This window comes from Medicago truncatula, chromosome 4 (assembly GCF_003473485.1).
Source record: "Medicago truncatula cultivar Jemalong A17 chromosome 4, MtrunA17r5.0-ANR, whole genome shotgun sequence".
NCBI lineage: Eukaryota > Viridiplantae > Streptophyta > Magnoliopsida > Fabales > Fabaceae > Medicago > Medicago truncatula.
In genome coordinates this window covers 54,776,648-54,799,909 of record NC_053045.1, presented here as the reverse complement: position 1 = coordinate 54,799,909, position 23,262 = coordinate 54,776,648, and the positions used below count along the sequence as shown (strand labels likewise).

General features: G+C 32.3%; 3 protein-coding genes across 3 annotated transcripts; 1 reads left to right on the top strand and 2 right to left on the bottom strand.

Moving 5' to 3' along the window:
- Positions 1-830: 830 nt before the first annotated feature.
- LOC11443237 (potassium channel AKT1) lies at positions 831-7,653 on the top strand. Its single transcript, XM_003609192.4, has 11 exons — positions 831-1,141; positions 3,007-3,372; positions 3,621-3,678; positions 3,774-4,091; positions 4,170-4,415; positions 4,520-4,618; positions 4,725-4,757; positions 4,847-5,032; positions 5,110-5,304; positions 5,392-5,467; positions 6,659-7,653. The coding sequence occupies exons 1-11, from the start codon at positions 978-980 to the stop codon at positions 7,582-7,584; spliced, it is 2,667 nt and encodes an 888-aa protein (XP_003609240.1). The 5' UTR covers positions 831-977; the 3' UTR covers positions 7,585-7,653.
- A 1,534-nt stretch (positions 7,654-9,187) lies between these two features.
- On the bottom strand, positions 9,188-13,534 carry LOC11442838 (uncharacterized). Its single transcript, XM_003609191.4, has 6 exons — positions 13,223-13,534; positions 11,537-11,622; positions 11,299-11,445; positions 10,648-10,771; positions 9,691-9,977; positions 9,188-9,534 (listed from the first exon to the last, which is right to left on the bottom strand). The coding sequence occupies exons 1-6, from the start codon at positions 13,422-13,424 to the stop codon at positions 9,442-9,444; spliced, it is 939 nt and encodes a 312-aa protein (XP_003609239.1). The 5' UTR covers positions 13,425-13,534; the 3' UTR covers positions 9,188-9,441.
- Positions 13,535-20,426: 6,892 nt separating this feature from the next.
- LOC25493953 (calcineurin B-like protein 1) lies at positions 20,427-22,760 on the bottom strand. The gene is made up of 9 exons (XM_039832815.1): positions 22,620-22,760; positions 22,175-22,259; positions 21,936-22,018; positions 21,707-21,766; positions 21,473-21,581; positions 21,218-21,270; positions 21,012-21,092; positions 20,694-20,806; positions 20,427-20,622 (listed from the first exon to the last, which is right to left on the bottom strand). Exons 1-9 carry the CDS (start codon positions 22,758-22,760, stop codon positions 20,427-20,429), a joined length of 921 nt encoding a protein of 306 aa, XP_039688749.1.
- Between the last annotated feature and the right edge of the window lie 502 nt (positions 22,761-23,262).

The following is a 23,262-nucleotide window of genomic DNA, read 5'->3' as shown; positions in this document are numbered from 1 at the left end:
AACTTGACCAAAAAATTTGTGCATTGATTTCCCATCCTGAGAGTGTGACAAACAATAGTATTACTTTGTTCCATCAAATACTTCACGTCTTGAACCAACACGGCATAAACATGAAACCTGGGAGTTGGGCCTTTGAGGAGGTTAACACAAAAACGAGCTCTTCAATCCCCAATTTTATTTGCCAACAAGAGACCATGATAAATAACATATATTTGAACGTTCCGAAGGTGTACTGTTACTCTTGCTCAATAAATTTATAAATTAACGATCATTTTATGAAATAAAAAGTTAAAAAAGAGTAAATTTGATTTTGTTGAAGCTTTTGGTAAATAAGATATAATTATTATAAGGGAAATGCTAACTGGTGCCCCCGAGGCACTGGTTAAGGATATGAAAAATTAAAGAAAATTATACAGTAGTTAATGCATTGAAATTGTGTAATTAATTTATAATAAAGTCAAAAGCAGTTTCCTTTTATGGTATGCTTAACCAGTGCTCTGGGGGCACCGGTTAGCAGAACCTTTATTATAATTGTCAATGATAGAAAATAATTTTTTTCTTCAAAAGAAAACTCAATTAATTAATAGTTTTACAATTTGGTGTACCGGTACACTCAAATTTTTGAGTGTACCATTGAATTTGCCAATTTTTAAATATTTATTCAACATTGTTTTTAAATAATCAATTTATTATTACATATTTATATCATTATCTTTATTTCATTTTCCCCTTAAAAAAAGTTCTCTAATTCTTTTTTCTGTTAAGGTGTCTTTGAAATATTTCCAAATGCATTAATTGACTACTTTATGTTTCTATATAAAGACATTAGAAACTGTGTATGCCATACCATCACTCTCACACGCAGACATAAATATAGATTCAATTCAAGAACCGCCTAAACATGTCTATCAAAACCGTGTACTAACAACTACTGGAAAAAAAGATTCATACAAGGAACAAGTTACTAGAACATAAAAATGGTGCTTCCAATGACTATGTGTGGCCAAGAAGAACTTGAATTATCAAGAGATGGTAGTCACTATAGTCTCACAACCGGAATATTACCTTCTCTTGGTGCCAGAAGCAACCGGAGAGTTAAACTCAGACCCCTCATTATATCTCCCTATGATCGCCGTTACCGGTAATTCCTTCTCCGTTTATTCTTCTTTCAACGTTCTTGATAATCTTATTTGAAACGTGTCAGACAGTAAATATATGATTAACCAATTCTTGGTTGGAGGTGCCAACGCTTGTTGACTGTTCTCTTCTTTCTTAAGATTTCACTTTGTTTTTAAGAAACACAATAAATGATATTAACGTTTATAATTAGTCTTTATTAGTCTTGATTAGTCTTCAAATTTTCCAGTATTTCACATTATTTTTTTTATTTTTTTTCCTTTCTTGTGACAGAGTTGAAAGACATGACATTGATTTTTCTGTTGCTTTGTTTCTGACGGAAAATTGTTAGCTGTTAATGTTTCACTTCTTTCATTTTCTGTTTGTATTTGATGTTATTATTTTATTGAATTTTTTCTTCTTGGTCCTCTCTTTTATTCTATTTTTTGAAACCATTCAAGAAATTCCATCTTCACGGATTTCTCACATAGAAGGTTGTTTTATAAATAAATTAACAATATTTTTCTTTATTTTTACTATTTATTAATTACTCTCATTTGTATTCTCATGTTTGTATTCTTCGAAAATACATGCTCATATTTGTTTGTTTTGTTACCCTTTTGAAACATAAACCAACAATTTCTCTTCTTAATGATCCCCGCCGTATACTAAAACAGAAAAGAAATCTGTTTATCTTTCGTTTTCTTATACTAATCTTTTTAATTAACAATTTTATCACTCAATTTTCTCGAAATGTTCTTATTTTGAGATCTATCCAACTCATTTAAAAATTCGGTTTGTTTTGTTCTGTTTAATTTGGTTTTTTTTACTCTTCAAAGGAACATCCAAAAAGTTTACACGTGTTTTTAGTGATCCTATAAAGTTTGACTTTGTTTTCCTTGTATGGGAAACAACCAAGAAGTTGGTGGTGTTTTAATGATGGCTATGAGTTTGTAACGAAAGAAATTTGATGTTGGATTCTCAACTGAAATTCCTAAATTACCCGTTTTGTTCTTGCCTTTGTAACTGCTACTCTGTTTCGTGTAAAGAGTCATTTTCTATGTTTCTCTTATTATGTTCTCTCATGTCAATTTGTTAAAGTGCGGTTTGTGAGTGATTTGTCAACTGTGACTCTCATTGACTATAAGAATTTTTAAAATAATGACAACTTATGCACCTAATGATTTAAGGAGGTTTTAGATGAAAATATGATTTTTAAATGAGTAGTGATATTTTGACAACCATTTTGGTACAACCTTTGATACAACTTTGTTTTTTCATTGGTCAAAAACAATGGAGAGAGAAAAATGTAGAGATAGAATAAAAACATAATGTGAGTATGAGAGAGAAAGTTGTACAAAATGGTTGTACAAATATCATTTCTCTTTTTAAATTCACTTGTATGATTGCTTTTAATTCAACGTAATCAATTAGCAAAGTTTTTTAAAACTCCCCGTCCCAACAGCGGGGGCCCCATTTGGGGTCTCGCTGGCGGGAAGTTTTCCCCCACACGAATTGGATGGGGGAGAAAGTCCCACTAGGTGATTTGGGAAAATATTTATTGTTGTCGCAAAACTCGCAATAATGTCTTAATTTTAAATTTTTTATGATTAAAATTTAAATATTTTTTCTACCAATTTAATTGAATATTATATAAATTTGATTATTTTTAAATATTGATCATGGGGCGGAGACGGAGATTTAGGAGGAGAATACTCCCCAAGGCGGGGAATGGAGTTGATGAGCATTTTGGATGGCGGGAGTACTCCCGCCAGCACCCGTCTCATTGACATCCCTACTTCTCATCTTATTGAACATAAATAACTGCTGCATTTGAAATTTAGAGTTTTCTAAGACTATTAAGTAATTAAAACTTTTTGGCTTTTGCAGGATATGGGAAACTTTCCTTGTTACATTGGTTGTGTATACTGCATGGGTATCTCCATTTGAATTTGGATTCCTTAAGAAACCACAAAAACCCCTTTCTGTTACTGATAATATTGTCAATGGATTCTTTGCTATAGATATAGTTCTCACTTTCTTTGTGGCTTATATAGACAAAACTACCTATTTGTTCGTAGATAACCCGAAACAGATTGCTTGGAAATATGCAAAAACTTGGTTTGTACTTGATCTTATTTCCATCATTCCTTCTGAGCTTGTTGCACATATATCACCTGCTCCTATGCAAACCTATGGCCTATTCAACATGCTTAGGCTTTGGCGTCTTCGTAGAGTTAGCGCTATGTTTTCTCGGTAAGATTGAAACTTGATAGCTTTGGTGCATATGTTTGGATGAGCGATGAGATTGATAAAAAGCAGTGAGCCAGTCACAAATTTTCCACAAAAGCTACACTTTGTAGCTTTGCAAAATCACGGTGGCTCACTAGATTTTTCAATCTCGTTGCTCATCTTAACATGCATTTACTCCCATAAAATCATGTATATATTTTGTTTCCTTTTTGTGTAGTTTATGACCGTAAATGTTGTTTCTTTGATCCTAGGCTTGAGAAGGACAGAAACTATAACTATTTTTGGGTTCGGTGTGCAAAGCTTATTTGTGTAAGTTTTTGAATATATTGTGTTTGTAACCTTTTAAGAAGGAAGATAAATTAGATGTAAATGAGATGGACTAATAATCTGAATGATTTTCATAGGTTACTCTATTTGCTGTGCACTGTGCTGGATGCTTTTATTATCTTCTTGCCGCGCGTTATCATGATCCAGAAAAGACGTGGATTGGCGAATCAATGAAAGATTTCCTTCAGCAGTCCTTGTGGACAAGATATGTTACGACTATTTACTGGTCCATCACTACTTTAACAACAGTTGGTTATGGAGATTTGCATCCGGTGAATGAAAGAGAGATGATCTTTGTCATATTTTACATGCTCTTTAATCTAGGATTAACAGCATATCTGATTGGTAACATGACTAACTTAGTTGTCCATGGCACAAGTCGAACTAGAAAATTTGTAAGTACCAAGATATTTTTTAGTTAGGGATTTCGTGTTTTTAAAATCGTGACACTCATTGTTTGTGACAATTTTCAGAGGGATACCATACAAGCTGCATCAAGTTTTGCTCACAGGAACCAATTACCTCCTCGTTTACAAGATCAAATGCTTGCTCACTTGTGTTTGAAGTTTAGAACAGACTCGGAGGGCTTGCAGCAACAGGAGACACTCGAGTCTCTTCCTAAAGCCATCAGATCAAGCATTTCACATTATCTTTTCTATTCTCTGATGGATAAGGTTTACTTATTCAAGGGGGTTTCAAATGACTTGCTCTTTCAATTGGTAATTGGACCTTTTTGCCCTGACTTGTTATTGTTAGTTACATATTTATTTTCATTTTCAACTTGCATTAATGACTTGTATTTTGCTTGATTCAACTATAAAAGGTATCTGAGATGAAGCCAGAGTATTTTCCACCTAAAGAAGATGTTATCTTACAAAATGAAGCTCCAACTGATTTTTACATTCTAGTGACTGGTGCTGTGGTAAATATCCAAATTACTAATTTGAATTCTAAATGGGGATTTTCAAAACTGTGGATTATAATATAAACTGAAGTTTTTTGTGGTTTATAATAAATCTATTTAACAGGACTTGGTAGTTCTCAAAGGCGGGGTTGAACAGGTAATTTTATTTACAGCTTAATGCATGATAGGAAAATGTGTTGAAATATATGATATAAACTAAATCTAAACATTGCTAATTGATTTCAGATTGTTGGTGAGGCGAAAACAGGAGAACTTTGTGGCGAGATTGGTGTACTTTGCTATAAGCCGCAACATTTTACAGTTAGAACCAAACGATTAAGTCAACTGTTGAGGCTGAACCGTACCACCTTCTTGAATATTGTTCAAGCTAATGTTGGCGACGGAACCATAATCATGAATAATCTTCTTCAGGTTTGTATAATATTATAATGATTTATTACATGTTGTCATATTTCTGTCTTTGGATCATGACTTATTATTGTGAGCAGCATTTGAAAGAGCTGAACGATCCAATTATGGAGGGAGTTTTGGTAGAGACGGAGAACATGTTAGCTCGCGGTAGGATGGACTTACCAGTAAGTCTATGCTTTGCAGCAGAAAGAGGAGATGATTTGTTGTTACAACAATTGTTAAAACGAGGTTTGGAACCAAACGAATCCGACAATAATGGAAGGACAGCTTTGGTGAGTGCTTAAATTTGATTGTTGATCTTCTGTGAATTTACTATTTCTTAATCTATTGTACTAATGTGTTGTTCTTACACAAATCAGCATATAGCAGCATGTAAAGGAAAAGAAAACTGTGTTTTACTTCTGTTAGATTATGGGGCAAATCCTAACATTAGAGGTAAATATTCACTGTCTCTAAACTTCTTTTTTGGTAAAACTATTTAATTAATTATTCTTGGCGTTTATCCATATCCTTATTCATTTACTTCTTCAAATAATTTTGGTTATAGTATATTATATGTAGTACAGTACAGTACTTGTATAAGTTTAGAAGTTATAGTAATATACAATACATGGACTAATCAATTTAGAAAACAATGACAGATGAAAACTATTATTCATGACAATTATTGCCAAGTCATATTTTGTAAGTCCTTAGTAAGCATTTGGTTTCTTTACTTTATTATGAAAAACATCTACTTCTATCTACCAAAAAAAACTTCTACTTCTGCTTATTTAAAGAATAAATATTTGGCCTTATTATTTTTATGCTGATGTATGTGTCTGCCATTTATTTTCCATATTAGGAAGTCAACACTTACTAAAAATGAGTATTAAACTAATCATGTTGTACTCAATTAGGAAGCAAAGGTCTAAATTTTAAAAAATTCTCTGTGGAGCCATGTGCCTCTGGGTTGCTTCAAAAAATAAAAGACAACTAAATAAACTTACAAAATGGATTGCATTTAGTACCAATGAACTTATGAATTATTATTAATCTTTGGATTGACTTTCCTTGTATTATTTTGTTTATCTAGACTATACCACCGGCATTTACCAATACACGTTGAATTTAATGAGAAAATAAAAAAATAAAAATAATTGATGTAAGATAATATTAGAAAATGATGTCATTTATTTCTTAATAATAGAACATAGTAGTTTGTATTATGCAAAGTCAATTCCTTCCCTTTATTATAAAATTATTGGTCTCTCGTAGTCAAGAGCTTACTAGTTGTAAATAAAATGTTATACTAACAAGAGATGGCCATGTGGTTACATAATCCAGACTTATTCATGCCTCTTTTTCCCAATAAAATTCTTACTTAAAATTTTATTTATTTTTGTGATGTTGGGTCGTCATTGTTTTAATAATTTCACAAAAAATATTATATATTGTAGTGCTCACTTTCATCACCAATCTCATCCAAATTGCAAAGCCCATGTACTAGTGTTGACTTAGAAAAAAAAAACTATAATATAAACATTTCTTTTCATGAGGCTTTTGCCATTAAATTACAATTAGCACCTTTTATGTCTGATGAAGTAATTAAAAAAACATAAGTTGATTATTGTAATTTACTTGCAGATTCGGATGGAAATGTAGCACTGTGGGAGGCTATACTTGGAGGACATGAATCAGTAACAAAACTTTTAGCAGAAAATGGTGCAACCTTGCAAATTGGGGATGTTGGTCAATATGCATGCACTGCAGTTGAACAAAACAATTTCAATTTATTGCAAGACATTATGCGTTACGGAGGAGACATCACGCTTCCAAATAACAATGTTGGAACCACGGCGTTACACGTGGCAGTCTCCGAAGACAATGTTGAAATTGTCAAATTCCTATTAGAACATGGTGCTAACATTGACAAACAAGATAAATATGGTTGGAGTCCAAGAGATTTAGCTGATCAACAAGGACATACCGAAATCAAAGCCATTTTTGAAGCCAAAGGAGAAGCTAATAGTAAGATTCAATCTTTTGTTTCTGTGCCTATTCCTGAGAGGCAGGATAGTAAAGTGAGGTACCTTGGTAGATTTACAAGTGAACCAACAATGCCTACACCTCAAGATGGATCATTTCATGGAAATGATGGTTCGTGGATTCAAAATCGACCAAGGCGTAAGAATAATAACTTTCATAATTCGCTCTTCGGGATAATGTCGGCGGCTACCAAAGGAGAAAATGACCAATTTTTTAGTGTTCAAACGAATAACAATGCAAGGAATGGTGTGAAGAGTGTTTTGCGTCCAACTAGAGTAACGATTAGTTGTCCTGAAAAGTGTGAGGTTGCTGGGAAGCTTGTGTTGCTACCTGAAAGTTTTAAAGAGTTACTTGAAATTGGATCTAAGAAATTTGGTATAGTTGCTACAAAGGTTGTTAGCAAAGATGGAGCTGAAATTGATGATATTGAGGTTATTAGAGATGGTGATCATCTTGTTTTTGTTGGTACTGGTGGGGTGCTAGATTCCAATTGTACAACACCCTCTAATGGTGTCAATTCATAATGTGTACTTATGATAATTACTACTTCATATATCTAATGATAATCGACATATTTGATCATTTTACACAAATTAAAAAAATGTATAAAACCAATTTACATAAATACAAAGCGAAATATATTGAATTGAGAGTGACACACAATATTTAAGACCAAATTTACAAAAAAAAAAAAAAAAAAAAAAAAACCGATACTTAGCATAAAACCAATGTCACAAGCACTACGCAGGATATAGGAGCAACAAGAAAAAAACAACATCCAGTAAAAAGGAACAACAAAGTTGTACCAAAACAGAGAGGAAAAAAAAAGCTGACCCCAATTTTCTAGTGACAAGTCAAAGAAGAGCATATTAATTAATCAAACAATATTATCTTGCTTGTTGCCAATTCCATGGATTTCCAAAACCATGACTGCAGCAAAAGAGAAAAGGAAGTACAAAAAGGAATAATAGAAATATTCTGGAAACGTGTGTTTGGTTTGCAAAATAGTAAGTACTGGACAGAACAGTACAAGATAGAACAGTACAGGACAAATTTTTTATGGCATTGAGTAATTTTTTGTTTTATATGATTTTTTAGGGACAAAATGCTATTATGGTATTTTAGACAATTTGTACGTGAGACAAAAAGTTGTGCTGTGGTTTGGTAAGGGACAAAAATATGAGTTTTTGTCCTGTCCCTTGCCTCCAGTTTGTCCTGTACCTGAAACAGTTTTACAAATCAAACACTGAACAACTAGAATTGTTCTGTCCTGTCCTTCATTTTTTAGCAAATCAAACGCACCCAAGTCTCAGAATTCTTTTAGCAAAGCATCGAGATGGCATAAGCAGTTGCCTAATGAATATAAGTGCATCGTTTGCAAGAAACTCAACATTACATACCATTATTTTGTTTCATGTATTTTGTTAGAGTACATTACAATATTAGAGTCAGTTTATATAACTGTTATTGTCCGTTACATACCATTATTTTGTTTCATGTATTTTTTATCGTTGACACTATGCGTACAAGAATCAGTTTTGACGTTGGCAGGTGACCAGACTTCCAATATCAAAGAAAATTACACTAGTATAAAATATAAATCATGTTGAATAAGGACTGCAGATTTCGATCCAGTCATGGGTATGAGCCCGATCGGATATTTTGCTGCCTACATATAACAACCCATTTGAAGAAACAAAAGAGATTAATTCCAGAATCCAAAATAATACATGTTGGAGTAGAACCCACCTTTGCCAATTTTTTAAAACACAATCTAAAAATATCCGTGTTTCCTTTTCCTATTACTTTTTTTTTTTTTTGGAAGTATTCACATCATGCATGAATTTTTTTTTTTTTTTTTTTACCATTCATCATATCATATGCATGAATCTTTTTATTTTGTTCTACTGCCTATTAAAAAAAAAAAAGAGGAGTAAAATTAAACTTTCTACCACTATTTTTTCACTTACCAAATAGCTAAAAAAAATTAACCCTTGTTTATTTCACCTTTCACAAGCCATTGAATTGGTAGAGATCCTTTTTCTAATCCTTTTTCCGCTAATAATATAAGCCTAGAGAATTCATCTTATGAATTGGTCATCCGAACATATGACATTCGCGAGGTGATGAATCAATATAAAGGTAAGTCCATTGAATGGACAATTAACTGCTTATATTTTCCTCATTTTTTCTGACAGTCAGATTTGGAGTATACAGAATCTGGGAGGATCCCAGAATTATATATAAAAAAGAAACGATGATATAAACCATTTCCATGCTCTAGCAGGTTGCCAAGCATAAGAGATTGAAACCGTGTCACAAAGCAACAACTTGATACGAAAATAATTTGAAAGCACATTTTTACAGATTTGTTCCGTGAATCACAAAAGCTTAAGCATTTTCAGGCGACTTTCATGTTCAGGGTCTATCTTGGGTGGGAAATAACTGCCTTGTAGATCCTCTACTATGTATTCCTGTAAATATTTACAACGAAGAAAGTACAATCACTGTGCATCAGATTCAAATAAAGTATCAAATGATTTAGAAAATAGAAAAAACATTTCAGGTGACAGATTTCATTTAGCAGAGGATATAACAATAAGGATATCCAACTAGCATAATGATCTTACCTTTGTAAGCTCCCTCTTGGTGAGGATGTGGTAATGCCTCTGCCAAATTCTTTGAATTGCCATGGTGGATGCAAGAAAGCCATAGGCTACACCAAGAATTGCAAAGATGACAACAAAAACAACTACAAGGGCAAAGCATGCCTCCATTGATGCAGGAAAGCAATCCAAGATGCCCCATCCATAGCAACAGTTTTGACAACCAGCCATTCTGGGGTCATTGCTATTGAGGGAAGAGCAATGCAGTATTAGGCCAAAAAATCCAATTAGAACAAAGAAGGCCACCACTCCTGGAACATGTATATAAACTGTGTAAGAGATAGAGACGTACAGGAAAGGACAAACTATAGCTTTTCAAACAATTATCACAACACAGATAATTAACTCTAGTACTAAGCATCAAAATAGTCCCCTGAATGAACATGATATAGATAATTAAAATCTTTTGATATATAATACATGGTAAACTATTTAATAACCATGTGAATAAGGAAAGTCAGTAGAATGAGCAAGTCGTGTTAAAAATAACTCTTCATTTACCACATTTATTTTTTCCCCTCCCCCAAAACAAGAAAACTTAGATGTATATATATGTATGCGTGTGTGTGTTTTATCATGCGATAACATTCTGTTCTAACATTTGGCTTCTCTCATGTTAATATGTTACTACCGTTTGGCTTTATTCAAATCAAATTTAGGTGCCTGCTAATGCCACTTTTCTCTCGAACATGACTATAGTTAGGCCAACATTCTCTCCAATATTCTTTGGGACTTGCATAAAAAAACATGAAGGACAAGGAAAATATTGACGAAAATTACAAGTATCTGTATCTCAGATGATATGGATAACTATGGTCCCCTAATTTCAGAAAATTTCAAGGCAAAATACCAAGTACACATGCAGAGGAGTCTCAGCCATTGGTTAAAACAAACAACTCCAGTGGACGCATGTTAGCTTACCAATACAATAATAAAATGGTATAGGATGCCTTGACAGTATCCTATCCCACCCATCATCAAATGAGTTCCTGAAGTTCCCATCTTTGTCCATGATGTACGCAAAACCACCAATAGCAGCAATCACCTGGAAAATAAGTAAATAATAATGAATAAGGCACTTCCTGTGTAATTCCCCCGCGAACATTAGACTATATGACAAGATATGTCAAAACAACTAGACAGATCAAACCGGAATCAAATTTTATAAAAAAAACAAAACTAGAAATACCATAAGAATTCCTTCGAGAGGTCTAAAATTACCAATACTGTCTCCTTACCAACCTGATACCAGCACAATCACAACTTCTATATCTAACTGTTCTGAGGTTCATGGAATAAAGACATTTTGTCTTTAATAACTACAGATACTAACTAAGTTACTCAATGTTGACATAAAAGTTCAGTTTAGCAATCACACAAGATATGCATCATATTGTCTGAAAAAGAGCTCTTATAGCAAGTACCATTGATAATCAATGTAGGATGGAATTGATGTAATAAATAACACGCATAAGGATGGCTTAAAAAGAGATTGACTTAAAATTGAAATAAAAGAAGCAATGCAAACGTGATCATTCAATATGAAATGGATATAATGTTAAAAATACTCACAGTTTGTACAGCCAGAAAAACAAGGAAAACATCCCTTGCCACGAAAAGTCTGAACTTTATTTTACGCCAAGAGTTGTCCTCATACGTTTCAACTCTAAGATGGAATTGGGCTTTGCAGGTGGTGCAGTGTGAAAAGGCAAATCCTTCCTATGAAGCACAAAATAAATAGGTTATGTAATTGTCATTTGATCTCAACCAGTAAAAACTAGCAGTTAAAATTACATATCAAAACATTTACCTTCACTGAGCGCCAGTGATCAAGACATGAACGATGAACAAACTGTTGGGTTCCTTTGCACATGCATGGAGATATCAACTCATCCTCTGTGAAACCAAACAAAAAATAGGTTTAGGGAAACATGTACTACCAATGTAATACCAGCCAAATTGTTTTTTTCTACTATCAAGTAGCATTTATCTAATTAATTCAACAGGCTATCCGCCATGTAATAGGATATGCTGGTATCAATGAGAAAAGCACAAAAAATTATCATCAATCTATCATTAACATTCTTATGCATAGACAGTGACAGACCCAGAACTTTTGTACAGTGAGGGCAAAATATATTTATATATAACTCTTGGAATTTGGGTTGGGTCTATCTCAACCCTATAAAATTGGTGGAACTCTAAACACATTTAGAAGGTGACCCAAGTGGCTCGATAGAGGAAGCAAGCGGCCAAACAGATCTTGGATAGAGTGATATCATCTTAAAATTTGGGTTGGACCTAACTCAACCCTACAAAACCATCTTGTAAGGTGAGGATTGCCCAAACATAAAAGCAAATTGTCATATCATATCTCATCAAATGTGAGACTCATAATAATTTTAAAATATTAATTAAAAACATAGCATCATCTATTATATAAGAATACATGTGTCCCCATGAGCTTAGCTCAGTTGGTAAGGACAATGCATAATATATGCAAGGTCCGGGGTTCGACCCCCAGACACCACCAAAAAAATATAGGAATACATGTCATATACAGTAGATATAATGATTTTGTGGTAGTTTGTTAACAACTGAAGGCTAGAGGTGGTGCATATGTTTCCTTTTCTCTTCTAGATGTGGTGCTAAATTTATGCATGAGACAATATAAGCAAGTTAAACGAGAAATTAGGCGAGGGCCATGGCCAGCATAGTTGCAAACATGGGTCCGTCACTGTGCATAACACAGAAGATAATTCAGGTTCTTCTAACCACAATATTGATTTATGCGGAAAACAAGAAGTTTCCGCATCGAAAATGTTGTGTTTCTTTCCAAACATTTAGCACATGGAAATGGAAGGTAAATGCATGCACTCAACAAAAAAAAAAAAAAAAACCTTTGAAATTGAATGACAATGGTTCCTGCTTTCCTACAGCCTAATTTATTCCATACGCATCAAGAGGATCCTTTTATCAACTTAGAATTAAAATAAAAATATTTTGAAACATTACATTTACACAATGAAACACAACATGAACATACAAAGGTAGCCAAGTTATCCAATTTCACCCATTAGATACGGCTAGTGACAAACATTATCAAAAACTATAAACTTTCCAGATGCGATAAAACTAAAATGAAAATCTTAAGCTTTTCAGGTTTACATAACAACTAAACAACCAAATCCAAAATTCATATCTTAAGAACAACAGGATCAATTCAAATGCCAAAACCACAATATCCAATCAAAATGTCACCAATCTTGATACCAACCCAACGGTTCATATCTTAAGAACACTCATTACACTCACAAAACAAACCCTTCAATTTAAACTCTGCCTTATCAAATCCTTAATCTAATCCTAACCAAAAAATCCTTAATTTAATCATCGAAATCACATAAAGGCGAAAAATTCTCACACCCACAATTCACAATTTAAAAATTCCAAAAATTCCAAAAAAATTGGCATAAAACTGAAAACGAAAATTCACCTGGATCAGAATCGGATTCGAGGCAAATTCGACAACAAGGTAGTGACCCAGCTTCAATATCTTCTTGATCCTTAATCTCATTAGAATTTCCACTTCCATGGGAATCATCATCTTCAACCTCATCTTGATGAGCAAGTAAAGGATCGGAATCGCTAGGGTTTTGCTGAATCGGTGGAGGTTGTAGCTGAACTTCCCCTAACATAATGAATCACCGTTCGATTTCGATTTTGAATGTTCGAAATTGAAAACCCTAACACAAACCCTAAAACAAAAGAACACGGGAAATATTTGACGAATAATGAAAAAAATTGAAAGAGTGAATGAAATTATAAAAATTTAATAACGCGGTACCTTAATATATTATTAGCAAAATTACATTTTTGATCAGTTAACTTAATTTTATAATATTTTGGGTATTTCACACATATTAAGAAATATAATTAATACCGTGTAAGAAAAAGATATTATGAATTGTTTTACAAAATTACATTAATAAATGATATGAGAAATATAAATGGAAAAAATTGAAAGAAGAAAGAGTAATAGATAGTTAAGGATATAATAGGAAAAATAATATTAATGTTTCATTGGTATTGTAAAGTGACATAAAATTTGAGACAAATATTTTTTCTAAATTGATATACAATTTGGGACGAAGGGAGTAACAATTCTTTGATCTTTTATCATTTCAATTTGGTCCTTTTGGTTCATTTTCATATATATTTTTAAGCTTAAAATTTATGATTTTATTTTTTTATGATCTTTTAATCTTCAAATCTACGATCCTCGTCTATGTTTGTATAAGAATATTAGATTTAAAATTTAAAAATGTATAAGAAAATAGTCAAAAATGATCAAATTAAAATGAAAAAAAAAATTAAATTGTTCTGAAATTAAATTAAGGGTATAAAGTGTAATTTTGCCTAATAATATTTAATGATGATTAAATTAGAGGGAAAGTCGGAGATAATGGTGTTGATTATTGAGGAATGTCGATGGTAACAATGGTATCTTAATTCTTAGCGTGTCTTGTATGAAATGGCAAAGGTGCCAAAATACTGTTTTGGATTTATGTTGTTTTGATTTCATTTGTGAATGGAAATATGATGGTAAGAACCTACCTACTCCTTGACATCTCACTCACATTCTCACTTATCTAAACGGGTGCAAATGCAATGATTTCACATTTTTTAGATTATTTAATAATCCCTAAAAAAAATTAATACTTCAGGGTTACAACAGAGAAATACTTAGCCCCTAAAATAAAATAAAAAACAGAGAAATATTTACGGAGAAATACTTATTTAAGACACACCCAAATACAAAAAGTTTAAACACACTTATAGAGAAATACTTGCATACAAACGAACATAACACGTGGCATTTAGAAACATTCAATAAAAACATGACATGTCATTTAAGAACATAGAAACTGTCGTCATCCCTTTGCATCATGGTACTGTATGTTGAATCCATGTTCTTGTTTTACAGTATTACTCTAATAATGTTTCAGAAAATCTAGAAACCATGTTCAACAACCTTTTGAAACCTCCAACCACCATATTCCACGATACCACATCTGTGATAAGTCATCAGAGCCAATTCGAGAACCCATGGAAGAGAAAATTACAACCTTTCAAGAGAAATGGGATTCCAGATGCAACTATAAAAATATTAAAACTAATTATTGATTTGATCTAATGTTTGAATGGATTTGCGACAACATCCAATGCATCCTGGTTTAGATAGAAGCAATCTCTAGTCTCTACAATATTTGGTTCAAGTAATTAAGCATTGTGTGGGGCTGCAATGAGTAGTGGATGAGTCATAACCATCTTCACAATTAAATCAAATAAATTGTAATTTAAAAAAATAAATCGCTTTGATTAATCTAAGATTGATTAATATGAACAAGAGGAGTTTGTGTGACTGATAGTGCTACTGTTGTTCCTCTGGTTTAAGGAAAGAGAAGAAATAAAACCGTGTTTTTATTTAATTTTTTCTTTTTAATAATTATTAAAGCTTTTATGACATGTCATGTTTTCATAGGATGTTTCTAAATGCCACGTGTTATGTTCGTTTGTATGCAAGTATTTCTCCTTATATAAATGTTTTTTTTAAGATAAATTAGTTTAATGATGTTGAATGATTTAATTAATTATTTATTATTTAATTTTCTTCATTGGTGGTGTGCGTTTAAATAATTTTATTTGTGTTTGTATCGATGTAAGATTTTCTCACCACCCCGTCTCTTTTTATAGGATCTTTCTAATAAAAATTCAAGAGTATTAAAAAAATTATTTGGATACCAAATTTTTATTTTCATAAAGAGAAAAATTAGTAATATTAATGATATATATTTCAAGTAGTTTTGAGTTAAGTTGAATCATTTTAGAGTGCTTTTAAAGTTAAGCTGAGCAAAATAGAGGATTGTGAAAATATTCAGTTATATTGATTATTTTGTTTCTAATTGTCTCTAACTAAACAAATTCTTGGAGTTTTTGTTCTCTATTATTTTTTTAGGTTGAATTGATAAAGTGAACTTACACTCGAGAAGTTACCAAGGATTAATTCATGTAAGGATGAATATTGAAGTCACAAAATACACTTCAACGCAGGGGCAGATCCACACTGAAACATGTTGCGGCACTTGCCACACCAGATTATTACCTATTTTTTAATAGACATATACACCTATAATAGTTTAAAGGTATATGATAAATATTATTTTGTGCAAATTATGATAACTTGTAAAGTGTGTCCCAGTGGTAACCATCAAAGGCTCTCTGCTTCAATGTTTTCAATTCAATTCCCTCTATAAGAATTTTTGCATTTCTCTTGATTTTTTTTTTAAATTGTCAGTGAACTTTGCTCTCATTGGGAGTTTTAGAAAAACATCATTAGCCGGGAGTGGTTATGTTGCATAAGGAAATTCTTATGCATCGTGCATAAATCCCAACATGATTGCTTCCTACACCCCAAAGTGAGCCAAAACTATTTTTGTTCAAAATAAAATAAATCTGATGGTTGTGATGTGTTTATGCACGGTGCATAAGGAAATAACTTATGCACCATAACTTTTGCCTCCTTAGCCTATGCCTTGCTCTTCATATGTCCTAATATTATATCTTTTATCAAGCTAAATATATTTTATTCTTTTTAATATACTTGATTATAAATATACACTTTTTTTATGTGATTTTCTTTTTTAGGAAAACACTTTTTTATGTGATGAATTATTTATAAAATATTCTTTTTTTTATTATTGTTATTTTAAGTTATTTGGAGTGCATAGAGAATTAATTTAAGGCATTTAGTTCAACTTTTTTTTATGATTAACTTAATGCTTATTACAACTTAAATTTTGTGTTTTTATCTTACGGTTTTAGTTTATTCTAGTGTACCACCTAATTTTTTTTCATGACTCCGTTACCGTTTTATGTTAAGACACTAATAACACTTGTTCAGATGTTTGGGTTTCACTAATTACAATGGAAGAAATTTTTTCTCTAATAGTATTGTATTGTAGTTGCAGTTTCGTCAATAGACAATTTTTATTTTAAATGTATTGAATCAAACAATATTATTTATTATTTTTAATATAATTTAATTCATATAGATTCTTCCATATTTTTGCCACATCAAAATAAATTTCTGGATCCGACCCTGCTTCAACGCAAGGCAATATGCAGCTGGGTTTCATTCTCATTTGTCAACGTCATGTGGTTGCCACATGTTATTGGTTCATTGATTTCTTTGGCTCTTTAATTGGTCAGCTTGCATCAACAGGCTTTTTATTTGTCACTTGGCCCCACCACAGCAATGAAGAATTAGAAAGTCACGTGACATTGGGCTTGAAACTGAAAAACAAAGATATATAAGCCAACGCGTAAGCAGTTACAGGGAGGAGGAAGTGAAAACGCAAAGAGGAGAAAAGAGGGTTACGACACAAGGGTTAGGACTGCACTTTTGGGAGATCAATTGGAGGTGATTCAATTGGTTTTGATCAACATTCAATTGTAATTCTATGTGTAATTCTCAATTCTCTTTTAACTTTTGACAAACATCATGAGTAGCTAATTTTCTTGTTGTTAGGGATGAGATTATCTAAATGACAACTTTTGTTCTATAACTTTATTTTGATTATTGAATAAGTTTATTGAATCATTTTTCTTATCTCTGTGCTTAATGCTTTTATTGCTTGGCCGCCTTTAAATTGATTTACGGTTTATATTGTGAAACGGAAGTTGAATTTATAAACGCTTGAGATAAGAAATTCTTGTCTTTGTAATGTAGGGATAGATGCAAACCCTTGAAACCAATTACGAATTCTTGTTCCATCATGCTTAATTCTAATCTTAAATTCGCCAAGGAATTAGGGGTTATTTTAGGATTAATGATTTTTTCACTGAGGATTTAGGGCAATAATAAATTAGAGAATTCGGTAATGATTCGATAAGCCGATTCAATAGTCATATTCAAGTTGATAACTCAAGATAGTCATCTAGTGAAACTCATCGCTGACAATTTTATTACTATAAAGTTCAAACCAATTTTACTTTGCTTAATTTTCATTATTGCAATCAACCAAATTCAGTACCTTTTTGTTCAATTAAGTTATAAATATTATTCGACAGTATAACGCGATCCTCGAGTTTAATACTCGATCTTACCGTTTTAATTTTACTACTTGCACGATTTCGTACACTTGCGAAAATCGCCATTAATATACATACTAAGTGGATAGTATATAAGTGTAAAATATACTACTCGAAATACATTCCTTTAGACAAATTTGAGTGCATCAAAGGCATAATTTCAGCATGGAGACAATTGGAATTGCCAATACCATTGAAGCCACAGATGTATTCTCCGTCAGAGAGAGAAAAATAAATTTAGAGATTATTTGTCCAATATATTTTTTTGTTGAAAATCAATAAATTACCAGTTACTACTAAAAAAAAGTTCTAGAACAACATTTTTTTTATTGATTTTGTTCGTGTAAAGTTGGAAGATTAATTAATACCTGATATACTCAGCTTGTTCTAACGTGCACAAGTGATCTAAGCGGTGTACCATGCAAGATCATTTTTTAATGGCGCTTACTAGCTTGTGCTCTAACACTTAGACACATGTTGAGGAACTTACATGCAGCAATTTTATATTGAAAAGAACAATATTTGTATTTTTAAGAATTTAAATACATGAAATTTGAGGCAGAATTATTATATGTAGATCATTAACATTAACACGTGTTCTAAAGACACATGTTAACATTTATATTTTTTTAATATTAGATAATAAAGTTCTACCAAATGCAATGATACACCATTCATGCAAAATCTACTCCTTTCTTCCCCTTTGTTTTTAAGGCTTTGTTTACGAGTTTGGAGGAGAAAGGAAGGAAATGCTTGGGATAAAAAGGAATGAGTAAGTGAAAGAAATAGAGAACATTAAAATGAGGGGTTTTGAGGGGTTATTTTTCTTCAAAATATAAAACCCTCCTCATTTGAGGGAACTAAAAAATTGTATTAGAAGAAAGTTTTGGGAAGTGTGAGAGGGTTTATATGAATTCTTTAAATTTAATATATGTTGTTATAATATTCTTAAAATTAAAAATATATTAATCATAAGCATAAATTTATCATTCTCTAAAAAAAATACTCTTTAAAAAAATGTGAAAGATTTCTCAATTTTTTCCTGTATTATATATTTTTATCGGATCAATTTAATTGATTTAGTTTGGATGTTGGGGTTCATTGGATCATTGATGTGCCGGTAAAGAGAGACATAGTTTTCTTTGTTTTTTTAAGAGGCTAAAATGAGTTATATTATCATATCAAAAAAGCCTTCCTAATATAAGGTGTGCTAACTGCTAAGGAAGAAACACCTGAAAACAAACAAGTATTTGAATGATATTTAGAAGGCTAACGCCAACCACCAAAAACCAAGTCGTTCACTCATTCACATAATGTGCTTAGGTAGTTTTTCATGCTTTCCATTATACAATAAGATCGGTTACAATTTGAATATTTTTTTCTCTTTACTATCCTCACAAGTCACTGAAATTGCAAGGGATATCATATCCCCAAACAAACCGTTTTATTCATCATTTTCTTTTTCTTCTGGATTAATTTTGATACCTAAAATGGTTATAAATATGAGCTCGTCCCATTATTTAAAGAGTTGGAGGCCCAACCTAGCTTTATGGTTCAACTTGGCATGAGATGAACACTTAAACAAAGTGAAGTGGATTCTTTGGCTGTAGGTATAAACTGTAAAGAAAGAAAAATATGAAAACGCATGCAAGGAGAAATAAAAATGTGAGTACCTATAAAAAAATGCGAGAGAATCATTGTAGACTGTAGTTATGTAGTTCTTGGAAGTTTAAAAAAAGGGGATCAAGGTAGTCTTCATTTTTCAAAGAAATATAGAGCTCATGTAATAGCATGGAAAGACACATTAAAGATATGATAACCAAACATGAGACCCACTATGGTTAGGAAGATTTTTGATACATTCTGACCTATGTGAAATTGGTACAAAATTTTGATAATGTGGTACATGACTAGGATGTCTAGATGGATATAATATTTTTTTTTGGTTACAAGGTGGATATAATATATGATATCCATATCAGTATCTTTTAATTTTAACTAGCAGTTTTTTATTTATTTTTTATTTTTATGAAAAAAGAATACATAACTAAAAATTTACTTGCCACATAAATATATACCTAAATGACAAAGTATATTCCACTCACGTGACAGAAACTCTTCAGTTGTCACATTATCAAGCTTAAGACCAAATTTCACTTCTAAAAATTGTAGTTTTCTAAAAATGGAACGAAAGTTGTGGATGAGACAAACTATCTAAAAGTGTAATACTGAGGCCAAAAAGCTACAAGTAGTATGAAGTTACTATGTTATATATAGAAGAAGAAACTCAGAAAATTAAATGCAGAAAACACAAAAGGCACACATAGAGATTGGAAGAGGAATTCATGTATAAAAAGTTTTTGTGCTCTCAAGCAAGTGGAGCATCATCGACGCGCGGTTGAAGTTGAGCATCCAGGATCATGCGCGGATGAAGTTGAGCCTTCAGGTTGACCATGATCCACTGAAGTTAAGCATTCAGGTTGAGCATCACGCACGGCTGAAGTTGAGCTTACAGGTTGAGCATCGCGCGCGGTTGAAGTTGGGTATTAAGGTTGACCATGATCCACTGAAGTTGAGCATTCAGGTTGAGCATCAGGCGCGGCTGAAGTTGAGCCTCCAGGTTGAGCATTGCGCGCGGTTGAAGTTGAGCATTCAGATTGAGCATGTAAAACTTGGGAAATTAGTTGATCATCATCCATGGTTGTATTCAAAATAAAACCTGGGAAATAGGTTGTTATCTCCCTGCATTAATTAATGACAATTGTAACCAAGTAAATTACACTATAGTTTCAACATCAACATATTGCACATACCGTAGGCTGGGTATAGTCATGAATTTAATCAAATTTGGATTATGAGTAACAAAGCTTCGCCACTCATGAATGTCTATTTGACCATCTTTGTTTTGGTCCATATCCAAGAATGTCTGGCCAGAAAAATACAATACCAAACTAATTAATTATTTTATTCAATTGGATAATAATTTATAGAGAAGAAAAAAACAAGAGGTTACATTTAGTACAGCTTCTATTAAGAGCGATTTTATTTCTTCAAAACTGTATGGACTTTCAAATGTAATACTATCTAAGAAATTTGTGAAAAAAAGAGAGAAAAAATCACAAACATAACACCTTGTCTAGAAGTGCTTCTATTGCCTCATCATTCACACCAAGTTCAAGCTCGTCAACAGTTGCAATAACCACGTGCTTGACCTATCAAATTAGAAAGAGGACCACCAAAATTATCCCTTTGCAAAAAAAATTATGATAGATTAAATTTAATTCATTTTTATTGAATTTCTATGAACAAACAAATAATAACTTTCAATAATATTTACCTCTTGTCGCTCTATAAAGCCATTATCATTCAAGTCAAAGAGCCTAAATGAAACTGCATCACAATACCAAAGTCACATTTGATAAGGAACTTAATGTGGCGTTAAAGAGTGAAGTAATAAGAAGATCAATGACTTGATTTCCACACTCTAACATAATAAGAATAAATTAACAATTAATAATATTAACATTGATAGGAAAAAAGATGTAGAAATCTATCACAATGAATGGAGACTTAATTAGAGTTTTTAACTTACAATTTATCTTGGCTTCTGGTGGTGTATTTGGGGGGAAGATACTAAGTGATCTAACGAAGTCATCAAAATAAATCTTTCCTTTCTTCTTGACATCAAATAGATCAAAGATCTGCACGTTTCAATATTTTGTATTAATAGATAGATATAGTCAATTTAATTAAAAGGTTAGTTCACAATATGAATGACATAAAAAATAATAGTATAGTTATTATTAAGAAAGCAAGAGTATAGTACCCGATCTGCCATTATATGTTGCTTTTCACTATTGTTGAATAATGCTGATTTAAATTCTTCCTACAAATAAAAAACACACATAATCGCATTAATTAAGGGCTACAAGTTCCATGTGATCGAAGAAAAAACAAGCATAATATTCTAACAATCAAACCAAAATGTTAACAGCTTATATATACAATATAATTTGTAGAAAAAGCCTATGCAGAAATTAAATGTATAGTAGTACCTTGCTTATTTCTCCATTAGCGACAGTTGAATTGTTGATGCTCTTAAAAAGCTCTGCTAATGCTTCAACATCATTGTGAGAGTCTGGAAAACCAAAAATTTGTACGCAAGTTTATTTAAACTACAAAACTGTCTAGCAAAAATAACTCAATCTTATATATATATATATATCATAGAAATATACAAGAATTAATTAAAGCTTAATTAACATAATCTAATTGGATTAACCGATAGACATACAAGCAGTCTGTGATGCAAGAATTGCCGGATCCTCCTGCTGCCCAGTCTGTGATGCAAGAATTGCTGGATCCTCCTGCTGCCTAGTCTGCTATGCAAGAATTGCCGGATCCTCCTGCTGCCCAGTCTGTGATGCAAGAATTGCTGGATCCTCCTGCTGCCCAGTCTGTGATGCAAGAATTGCCGGCTGCCTAGTCTGCTATGCAAGAATTGCCGGATCCTCCTGCTGCCCAGTCTGTGATGCAAGAATTGCTGGATCCTCCTGCTGCCTAGTCTGCTATGCAAGAATTGCCGGATCCTCCTGCTGCCCAGTCTGTGATGCAAGAATTGCTGGATCCTCCTGCTGCCTAGTCTGCTATGCAAGAATTGCCGGATCCTCCTGCTGCCCAGTCTGTGATGCAAGAATTGCTGGATCCTCCTGCTGCCTAGTCTGCTATGCAAGAATTGCCGGATCCTCCTGCTGCCCAGTCTGTGATGCAAGAATTGCTGGATCCTCCTCCTGCTGGCTAGTCTGCGATGCAAGAATTGGTGGATCCTGCTGCCTACAAAGTTGTCCACCTTTTTGTGTCTTACAGTTGACACACCCCATTTATATTTTACCTGAAATATATTAAATTATGCAATCTTATATACTTGAAATTCAATCCAAAATTGAACACCATAACATATAATATACTACTAATATATAAATAAACAAATCGACCTTATGAAGTACATTATATGTACATTAACTAAACATGACTAATAAATTGCTAAAGAAATGAAAGAAGAAAGGAAAAGAAAAAGAAAATAATATGAATATACAGAATTCCACACTGCATGGCAGAAAACAATAGTTCATAGTCGCAAAAAGACACAACTTTTGGAATTTTTCATAACAATTCAATGTACGAACTGGCATAGTAGAATTTTTTTATCAATTAATAAACATATATACATATACTATACTAGTTATGAACAAATATAAACATGACCTTGAATTCAGATTTTTCAACCCATTATTAAGATAAAAACTTAAAAAACATTACATATCACAAAATTTTATGTGGACCCAAATCAAAGAAAGTGATAAATCAAAATATAAAAGAAAT